This window comes from Muntiacus reevesi, chromosome 4 (assembly GCF_963930625.1).
Source record: "Muntiacus reevesi chromosome 4, mMunRee1.1, whole genome shotgun sequence".
NCBI classification, from domain to species: domain Eukaryota; kingdom Metazoa; phylum Chordata; class Mammalia; order Artiodactyla; family Cervidae; genus Muntiacus; species Muntiacus reevesi.
The window spans coordinates 35,678,056-35,688,704 of NC_089252.1; the positions used below are offsets into that span (position 1 = coordinate 35,678,056).

At 42.3% G+C, this 10,649-nt stretch overlaps 1 protein-coding gene across 3 annotated transcripts; it reads left to right on the top strand.

Moving 5' to 3' along the window:
• Positions 1–850: 850 nt before the first annotated feature.
• On the top strand, positions 851–10,344 carry LOC136166386 (myosin regulatory light polypeptide 9). 3 transcript variants are annotated; one of them, XM_065932524.1, is made up of 4 exons: positions 851–1,007; positions 6,289–6,487; positions 6,970–7,131; positions 9,839–10,344. In XM_065932524.1, exons 2-4 carry the CDS (start codon positions 6,304–6,306, stop codon positions 10,009–10,011), a joined length of 519 nt encoding a protein of 172 aa, XP_065788596.1. In that variant the 5' UTR covers positions 851–1,007; positions 6,289–6,303; the 3' UTR covers positions 10,012–10,344. The 3 variants fall into 3 exon arrangements, with proteins under 3 accessions (XP_065788596.1, XP_065788597.1, XP_065788595.1); XM_065932525.1 differs by lacking the exon at positions 851–1,007 and adding an exon at positions 1,690–1,844; XM_065932523.1 differs by lacking the exon at positions 851–1,007 and adding an exon at positions 5,415–5,537.
• Positions 10,345–10,649: the final 305 nt, after the last annotated feature.

Below are 10,649 nucleotides of genomic sequence, written 5' to 3' on the forward strand. Positions count from 1 at the left end.
ACGCCCCGGCCAGGCGGCCCTGAGGCCAGACAGCTGAGCACAACAGGCCCGACTTCCTGTCCTCTTCACGAGGCGCACGTCGGCACCAGTGAGAGTAGGGGGCGAGGTTGGGGACCCCGTCGCTGTGGGTTGCGGGCTGCCTTCCGAGCTGGACGCGGCCAGGCTCTCCTTATTCTGGGGCCTGAGGGACTCCCCGGGGAAACATGACCGCGAACGTTTCTGAAGAGGGAGAATATCTTCAGCCGCCCCCCGCCTGAAGACCTCCTTCTGGGTCGAAAATAGGCTAAGGGCCCTCGGGACTAAACACTGTTTCCGTGGGGAGGGGAGTGACTCGTCATAACACAACACCGGGCCAAGAGGTCAAGTCTCTTGCCGAGAGTCGTCCTCTCGGGGTACACATAGAGCGGGGCGACCTGCAGGCGAAGACCTCACCCATCTCAGTCAACCTGAGAGACCCATGCGCATGCGCAGAACCGCTCGGCGGCTCGGGCGGGGCTCTCGGGGGTGGGGCGAAGGTCAGTCACGTGGGCCGCGAAGCCCTCTCCGCGATTTCCCTATAAGGACTTAGGTCGCCGAGCCCCGCCCCCGGCCGGGCCCTGGAATGCGCGGAGGGGCAGACCCACAAGATAGACTCAACCATTTGCAAACAGGAAGGGGGGGTGAAACAGTTTACACTGTAAGACGAGGTGTAAAAATGACGGAAACTCAGTCATCAGACCTGGAGAATCATTACCCTTTATACTGTGTTCTAAGCTGCCCGCTCGACACGTCCTTCCCGTGCACTCGGTCAAACTGCGCTCTCTGAGCACATCGGCAACCCCCCTGCCCCGTCGCCCTGCCAGGCTCGCACTGTTAGCCGAGAATCGTGACTCCCTTCCTTCCGGTCCGCTAAGCGAAGGCCGGAAGTGTCGGTTTGTACAGTCTCTGGGAGTGGAAGGGAGTTGGTAGCGGCAGCTGGGGCAGCGAGGAGGTTCCAGAAACTCTCGGATTCTCGCGGCAGAGTTAGGGTGAGTGGTGCTCGCGGTCGGCCCCGGGAGGCCCGTCCCGAGGTGCATCCCCGCGGGGCGGCTGGGGTTGGCGGAGTGGTTAGCAGCGTTGCCGGGGGCGCACCTGGGCAGGTGTGCGTGCGGGTTCCTGGGTTTCGAGCCCACCGGCCGCTCCGAAGTCGAAGGCCGCGGCTGGAACCGGCCCGAACGCCAGCTTCGCTCCTTTGCCCAAACTTGGAGCTCGGGAAGTGTGGTTTAGCCTGCTGGCGCCGCGAGCTTGGGCGGCAGCCGGCCTGCGAAACCCGAGCCCCGCGGAGCTGACGCTGGGACTAAGTTTAGTTTCTAACGTAAACTTGCCCAATTCCAGAGAGTTTGCGCCAAAACTGTAGCCTGGTGCGGTCCCCGGACGCCCGCCCGCTGCAGCTGTTATTGCAGCTGTGTGGCTACGTTTAGTGGGAATAACCGCCTCAAATTCGCAACTTCAGCTGAGTATCCACTTTTGTAACTGGAGTGTTTTGATTTTTTTTTTTTAAGTGATAGTTGGACAAACAGGAGTTTGGGGTTTAGTTTGAGGCTTCAGGAAAACTCCCAAAAAACTCCCTGTTACTCTGGGGTGGAGCCTCCGAGTTAAGTCCGTTTCTCAAAGTGTTTACTTTCAAAGTAGCTGAATTGGTTTATCAAAGAGTGTATCATTTCTTTACAGAACTTTGAAACAAGCGTTCAGTTGAGATTTTAACTTAAGTGCAGAAAGTTGTACATCTAAAGATGGAGAAAATGAGTGATTCTTAAAATTACTACTCTTTGTTTCATTGTTCTGGAAGGCTTTTGATGAAAACCCAGCAAGAAAAACTTTAAAAGGTGAGGCTTTACAGGCCAGTGAACCTCGACAACGAATTGCCTTTGTCAAGTGCTGAGAACTTTTTGGGCGTGGCAGTCTTAGAGGACTAATCCTACCTTCCACCGGAAGTTTACTTAGGAATTGAAAACTTGGTTAAGTTGGAACGGAAACACCAGCCTGAAATATACTTTTCAAAAACTGTGGTTAGCACCAAAAAAGTACATAAACTTAGCTTGTAAAAAAAAAAAAAAAAACCGTTTATTAAATGAGACAGTAGATTTGGTCTGGATTGGAAAGTAGATGTTACGTGCCATCACATTAGGATGTGTTTCCTAAGATGGGAGTTTTTCAGTAAAGAACATATATTTCCAGAATACTATCAATTTGAGTGTTCTGTAGAAAGTCTTCAGATTAGTTTACATTTATTACCACTATAAATGCTGAACTCTAGAATTCTAACTAGAGTATTCTGGGCTTCCCAGGTGGCGCTAGTGGTAAAGAACCCAGCCGCCGATGCAGGAAACGTAATAGACGTGGGTTCGATCCCTGGGTCGGAAAGATTCCCCAGGAGGAGGGCGGGGCAACCCACTCCAGTATTCTTGCCTAGGGAATCCCATGGACAGAAGAGCCTGGCAGGCTACAGTCCATAGGGGCACAGAGTGGGATGCGACTTAGCAACCTCAAAGTAATATTTGTGTGCGTGTGTGTGTGTGCGCGCTCTCCTCAGGATGGAATTCTCCAGGCAAGAATACTGGAGTGATTTGCCATTTCCTCTTCCAGGGTATCTTCCCGACCCAGGAACTGATCCCACATATCCCCTGTCTCCTGCATTGCAGGCAGATTCTTTACCGCTGAACCACTGGGGAAGCCAATATTGGTATGGGTTAATCCCATTTTATAAATGAAACCAGAGTATCTACAAATTCTGAAAAGTCTTTTTGTTGCCCTTGGTGTGTGGGGAAAGCCTTTTTGAGAATCTTTATTTTCCATTTCTCCCATCACTTAATCTACCCTAACTTTTTCCTGACATAGTTTGTATCTGTCCTTTTGTCATAACCCTGAATGATTCTCTTCCTATTTGATCCAGCTAGAAGGATAAATCCAGAAATTCATTACCACCAGCACTCCCCTTCCCTGATTAAGACAAGGTTATACTCCTTCAGTTCTGTAAACTGATTTTCCTTAACAGCCCTTGAACTGTTTTCATTCAGTTTTTCTCATGCATCTGAAATCTTTGTGAGTTTCATAGAGGTTGACTCTGTAAGTCTCATACAGCACAGAGCCCTTCACACCAAAGATCTTTCATTAAATGCCTCAAAAGTCTAGACTGAGCTTATGATGAGTGAAGACATAACTTGGAAACCATGGGTGCCTGCATAGCAATCTTCTCAATGTACATAAATAATCCTTAGGTTGATGTATAAAATATTTTCAGTTTTATTTTTCCCTAGCCTATAAGAGTTGTGCATTTGCTGAAGACTTGTTATATGAAGAGAGTTACAGGCTGGCTTGTTTGGGGAAAGGAAAAGTGGACAGCATACTTGAATCATAGCAAGGAGGACAGTGACAGTATCTAAAGTGATCGACTCCTTGGGATCATAGCACTGTTTCTCATTTGGCTCCCTCTCCACCTGAGTTAGGTGGCTCAGGTGATAATCTGCCAGCAATGCTGGAGATCCAAATTCCATCCCTGGGTTGGGATTCCCTGGAGAAGGGAATGGCTACCCACTCCAGTATTCTTGCCTGGAGAATTCCATGGACAGGGGAGCCTGGAGGGCTACAGTCCATGGGATTGCAGAGTAGGACGACTGAGCGACTAACACACACTACCGCCAGAGTTAATTCTACCCGTACTCTCAGTTTGGTAAGGGGAAAAAAAAAACAGCTTTTCCTTGTTTTGAAATAACTTGACAGCAAAGCTGAGCTCCCTATCACTGAAAGGATCCAGATTTCTGGTGGGAGATAAACTCACAGATCAGAATCCAACCTCTTCGAAAAAGTAACTTGCCCAGTGTTATATTACCAAATTTTGATAGCATTAACTACCCTAATTTGTTAGGATTAAGACTGACATTTCAATTTCTTAATTCTAAGGATGTTTTGTAGCTTTTAGGGTTTTTCAAGTTCTTTCCCCCACCCATTTAGAAACAAAGAACTTTTATGAATTCATAGTATTTGATAATCATGTACCACCTTTGAGTTATTTGTCATTTTTGTTGCACATTGTTTTAACTTGAGAGTCATACTTATGGAATGCAAACTATGTAACTCATTTCATAAGTTGAACCAATCATCTCATTTCTTCACAGTTGCCTCCCCAACTACATATTTAAGTTCCTCAAAGAGAGCACACCTACCTTAACATTTCTTAATTCTTAAATGATAATCAGCATTCATGATGTTTGGTGCACGTGAATGTAATTCTGCTGATTATATTAATGGTTAATAATTAAGGATCAGATGAGCTAAAGAAAAACTGAGGGCATTGTCGGTGCTGACCCCCAAAATACCTTTATAACTTTAAAATATAATGTATTTACTTATTTAAAGAATGCATGATTAAAATGACTGATTTTAATTAAAGGCATGATTAAAAGAAAGACTAAATAGGAAATGTATCAAAATTCTAGAATGAAAGTGTGTGTTACTTTATAATCCAACGAAGTATTTTTAAAAAGGTACCTAGAGAAATGATACTAAATGCAGTATTATGAGGTCTTGTGGGGTTAAAAAAATCAGTTCTTATCAACCACTTGACCTGTCTTTTTCATCTGTTTCTTTGTTCTTAAAACAACTGACATTTGTGCATAGTTAGGGTAATAAAATGTTGTCAAACAAAACAGACTATTTTTAAACACATGCTTTGTTTTGCAAAGACAGGGGCATACCTAAAATACTAAAGAGATGTGGACTGGTAAATATGTGCCACTCATTGCATCTTAATCACTAACTCAAGTCCTGGAGTCCATTTAGGAGAGGAAGAAATAATATATGCTGTAACTACTTGTTTTAAAACTACATTTAGACTAGAGGGGAGAATTACATACAGCTCTCTCTGTAGTTTAGATAATAAGGGATTTGCTGCGTCCAGAGATGTTATAAAATGAAAATATCACGAAAGAGTAATTAAAGGAAACTTGGAAACCAGGGAGGAGCATACATCCTAACTTCTATGTCAAGTTGGGTATGGCTTAACCAGCAGCACATTCCAGTGCATGGCAGGAGTGCTATATTTGATGAATTGGAATTTGTGACTCTCCTTTCTGGAATTTCCTTCTAAAAATCTGAGAACAGAGTAAGCTTTAAAAAAAAAAAAAAGAATTCAGGCATAGTCAGAGCTTTTCTAATTATTTCCATAATTGAATGTAGTTTGGCTGGCTGGTGTGGTGTAATCAAGGAAAGAATGTAAGAAATAAGTTTTAAAACTCATATGAAGCATTGTGTCCTAAGTTCACTTGGCAGTCCTGACATCTAGGTAGTTCATTCTTTGCAATCCACACACCTATTTTTAGAGCAAGGGCATAGTGTTTTGCTACATCATAGCTAAATGTTGTTTTCAGAACGTAAGCTTTAAAACTGTTGTCCTGGTCAGAGTGTGAAATCACTAGTGCCTATTTTAGACCTGCTTGAGAGAATATAACTGATTACAGTGTCTTAGTCTTGCGGGTTAGAGGTTTTGCTGACTGCCCTCGCCACCTCGGCTCTGAAGGATGGTATGGTAAAATTTTATTGTCTGATGACTGTGGGATTTTTAACTTCAAACAAATTGTTTATAGTCTCAGATTCAGTGTTGAAAGGGAATTATTAGACGTTATTTTTATTTTCAACTTAAAAGCTTTACGGGTAGAAATTTAGATTATTAGAGAGCAAAGGTAGTTGCCATATCTCTTAAAATGCTTTCCATAACTTCTTAAAAACTAAATTGCTTTAAAAATTTTGTATTGTGCTCTGATTTTTGTTTAGAGGACTTAATCACTTCAGATGATTTGGCTTAGAAGATGAGTTAATGTTTGTCAGTACTGCATAACACTGAGATATAGAACTAACACTTTTCCTCCAGCGTCCTGACGTCTTTTGTTTCTTGTTTTCTATATGGTTATTAAGCTGATGGATTGAGTTATTATCAGTCCTTAATCAGCTGTCCAGTAGTACTGGGGACAGGAAATCTTGTTGATAATGCTCTGAGCTTTGAATTAACGTTGGTGGTAATTTGGAACTTGGAATTAGTAATAGACTGTTTACTAAACGTCACAGCTACTAAGGATGACTGAATTCAAAAGACGAGTCTGGGTTTTCTCTTTGTAGATTGATGCTCTGAGTAATGGTAGCAATTAGTTGACAGATTTTTGCCAAGTGATACTGTCCCGTGAAATAGTTTTTAAACCCATCTCTCTGTGGCGCAAATATCTGGAAGGCTGGTTCAATTTAGTTTTTGCTATTTCTTGTATTTCCCCTCTTTGTTAGGATTTAACTGCCACCATGTCGAGCAAAAGAGCAAAGACCAAGACCACCAAGAAGCGCCCCCAGCGCGCGACCTCCAACGTGTTCGCCATGTTTGACCAGTCCCAGATTCAGGAGTTCAAGGAGGCCTTCAACATGATCGACCAGAACAGGGACGGGTTCATCGACAAGGAAGACTTGCATGACATGCTTGCTTCCCTGGGTAATGATCAGTTTTAATATTAGTAAATCAAACAATTTCTAGAACAACCTTTTCTATTTATTTCTGAAGTCTTAAAAGTTTTGTGAAGCCAATCTAGTGATGTTACAGTTCACTGAGATTCAAAATCTGGAGCATTGTTTTCCAAAGTAAGGTCCTTGGACCACCTGCAGATTTCTAGCCAAGTCTCAGAATCAGGCTGGAGACCAGCTGTGTTTGTGTGTGTGCGCGCATGCATGTGTGTGCTGCAAACTCTGATTGTGATTATGAAAGCAGTGTTATTCCTCCTGACATCCCAGCGGAATAGCACACAGTCTCCAGACTCTTAATACAGACCCTTTTCCTCGAGAAGACTTTTTTCCAAATAGTTTACTATCTTGAACACAAATAGCAAACTGTATAAATGATCATCTGTCATGTCAAAATGTTTACCATGATACATTTTTGTGATGTGATTAAAATTATGACCCTCTGTTTTTGTTTAGGAAAAAATCCAACTGATGAGTATCTGGATGCCATGATGAATGAGGCTCCGGGTCCCATAAATTTTACCATGTTTCTCACGATGTTTGGTGAAAAGTTAAATGGAACAGATCCAGAAGATGTCATCAGAAATGCTTTTGCTTGCTTTGATGAAGAAGCAACTGGTAAGTCTGAGGTAGCCTTTAATTACCAACTGATTATTGTTTGGTTATAGCAGTTAAAATATATAACTTGAAACATGATGACATGTAACACTCTCAGGTTTATACCAGACCTGTTTTGGGGGACAGGTTTCACCTATGGCATGTTAGGTACTCACTTCACTGCCTCTGCCCTTAAATATTTAATTCACAATTTAATAGGTGAATTTGGAACTTCTTTAGGAAACTTCTATTACTCCTTTACTAGAATAATCCCACAGGGGTTAGACACGTGTCAAATGAATATCTTTTACAGGAGCAATCTTGGGGAAAAGTGTAGATTGTTGTAGGTGGTGGTGTCAGTATGGTCCTATGTTGGTTTATCAGGTACCTCTCTGCTCTGAGATTGTTTAGATTTGGTATCTGGAATCAGTTGCCCTGGTTTCATAATCCTCTTCTGCATAATAGCTGTCTGATTTCAGGCAACTTCTCTAAGGCTCTTATCAGTAAGATGGACTGTAATATTTCCTACCTTGTGTGGTTGTTGTGAAGATTAAATGAGGGGATGAAATAGTAGCTTACTGCCTGCATAAAGTGGACTCCCAAAGAAACCCAAAGGCTAGCTACATGAATGCCTGCTCCGTTGGCAGAAGTGTACATAAGAGAAAAAAAATAAGGAGGTAACTCAGGTGGCAAGATTTTTAAGAAGGAAGGCACACCCTTTGGTTACACAGTATTTGGACTAGTTTAAATAGTCCCAAGTGTTATATGTGGGGATGGAAGCACAGTCTCTCCACTCTGGCTTTGAAGGCATCCCACAATAGGGCCTCATCTGGCCTGTTTAAGTAGACTACCCTCTTGACTTTTGCATCATCTTCCCAACCTTGTTCCAGTCTCCATGCATTGTTGCCTTGACATATCTCTGCCATTTCTGCCTCTGCCTTCCTTCTCACATCACCTCCTTCCCCTTGAAATAAAAAATTCTGAACAGTTATTTCTGGAACCAGTAGGGGAAGGGCAGGCAGAAGAGACTTTTTTCTTGCCAAAAACTTTTGTATGTTAATTTTTTTTTTTAAACAGTGAACATGTGTTCCTTTTTTTAGTGCAAGGGAATAAAACCATTAAAGTGTCTTATCTGTTCTTCAGAGTCATCTCAGTGGTCACATTCTTAATAGAGCCTTAGCTGTGTTTTCGTACTGTTTTCTCCCGGCCTCTGGGAAAACTTAAAAAGCTCTCGCTTCTCTCCACCCCCACCGTGGTTTGCTGTGTCTCTGCCCGCATGCATTCTGCCTGCGCTCAGGCTTGGCTTGTGCGCATGTGTCCAGTCCTCAGTCTCCCGCTCTCGGTGCATCTGCAGCAGCAGCATGTTTTTTCTTCATGACTCCTCCTGGCTCCTGTCACAGTCCCTGCACTTAGTTGATTCATTTACATGGTGGTTGAATGACTTGGCTAAAGAGCAGGATTTATTTCTAAAATCTAAAAGTCTAAGATTTAGAGAACTTTTTTTTTTTTTTTAATCTAGGGTTGAGTTAGCAAAAGAACCCATAAATTTAGAGTTTCTTTTGTGAACTGACCTTACACTTTAAACTTATTTTATAGGAAATATATCAGTGTTTTAGCTTAATTTCACACACACAAAGTTACCATAAAGTAGAAACTATGAATTTCAAAAATCTCTGCTTGAATTGTCATTTAATACCTTTGGATTACTGCAGGAGTGGGTCTCGATCATGATTGCTAGTGGAAACTACTCTTTAGTCCAGTGGAAATTACTTAGGGAGCCTTTTTAAATATCAGTGTCAGGGTGGCCTCTGGGGTTGTTTTGAGCTCCCTGGATGATTCTGACGTGCAGTCAGGTTTCATGAGACCCCTGCTTGCACAGGTCCACAGTAGAGAACGTTCCTCTCTGCTCACTGTTAGGCTCCAGTGCCTGTCCCAGCGTCTGTGACACAGTTAATGCTCAACTATCTACTCGGTGGTTTTGCACTGGGCCTAACCATATTTGTTACTGAATCTAAAAGTAGACTTGTTTTTTAAAATTTTTTAAATCTCATTTTGCGTGTTTTAAAAAGGTAAAGTAAAGTGCCTAAAGTAACATACCTTGTTAAAACTGGACCTCACAACTTCAGTATTCTTTCCACTGAAGCATTTTACCAATGTTTATGATGATTTTAGGGCTTCCCAGGTGGTTCAGTGGTAAAGAATACACCTGCCAAGCAGAAGTCGTGGGTTTGATCTCTCGGTCTGGAAAATTTCCTGGAGAAGGAAATGGCAATCCACTCCAGTATTCCTGCCTGGGAAATCCCATGGACAGAGGGAGGGCTACAGTCCATGGGGTTGCAAAAGGGTTGGACACGACTTAATGTCTAAATAAGAACAATGATGATTTAGTGTATTTGCTTGTAGAAGAAGTGTGATCATACATGGTATGTTGAGGAAGCATCATACTTCATGGCTTCTGGTTAGGCATAGGATTAGCTGTTGTTACCAAGAGATTGGGAGGTTGTCGTCAGGTGAGGTCAATAGAGCAGAGAAGGTTAATATCACTAAGCAACGGAGCATTTTCTAGGCAGCTGTGCTGAGGCTGGCTTAGTCATGGCAAGACTATATTTCATATATCTGCATGCTTACAGTCCTTCACATAAACCCTGTGCTTAGTCAAATGTAGGTGCTCCTTGTAATTATTCCTCAGGAGAGTGTCTCTTCTGATCTCCGTTTCTTTATTCTTCAGGCACCATTCAGGAGGATTACCTGAGAGAACTGCTGACCACAATGGGAGACCGGTTTACAGATGAGGAAGTGGACGAGCTGTACAGAGAAGCACCTATTGACAAAAAGGGGAATTTCAATTACATCGAGTTCACGCGCATCCTTAAGCATGGAGCAAAAGACAAAGACGACTAAAAAGAACTTCAAACTCCAGCCAAACGTTCCTTGTTGCCACTCTGGGTATTTCTGAGACTTTCTCTTAGAGCCTGTTGCATGCCCTTAGCTTTACAGCTTCTGCCTTTCTTGTTGTATTTATTCTCAGCCATTTGGGGCACATGCATCTCTATAATCAGACTGGATGTGGGACTTCTTGTCATTTTAAGAATAGAAAATAGGGTAATTTAACTTACCAGCTGCCGTCTACCCTCCCCGTCCCCAGTAACTGCAGTCTACAGAGTCAATATATTTTTTCAGAGAAGGTTATTCACTCAATTTTTTCTGAACCATAATTAAACTTTATGATAAAAACTTACTTGTTTAAAACTTTTTTATTTACCAAAATTGACTTTTATTGGTCTTGATGCATTATCTAAAGAAGGGTAGTAAGGCAAATCCTAGAAAGTGATATATATGGTTGTTATACTTACCCCTTACTCCTTCCAGGTTTCCTAACAGTTCTATTTACTTTATTCAGTCTTCCCCTCCTTTTAAAAAATAATCCAGTTTTTAACTGCCTTTATGGAGTTTCTGCACTTTGCATTTTAAAAAATTTCCTATAGAATTTGCATATATATACATATATGATAGCTTTGGTAGCTTTAAATCCTAAAGTT

Bases quoted from the DNA above. Each gene is read 5' to 3' on its own strand.
- LOC136166386 (XM_065932523.1), top strand. The intron at 6,488-6,969 runs GTAATGATCAGT...GTTTTTGTTTAG, and splicing joins TGACATGCTTGCTTCCCTGG to GAAAAAATCCAACTGATGAG. The intron at 7,132-9,838 runs GTAAGTCTGAGG...TTTATTCTTCAG, and splicing joins CTTTGATGAAGAAGCAACTG to GCACCATTCAGGAGGATTAC.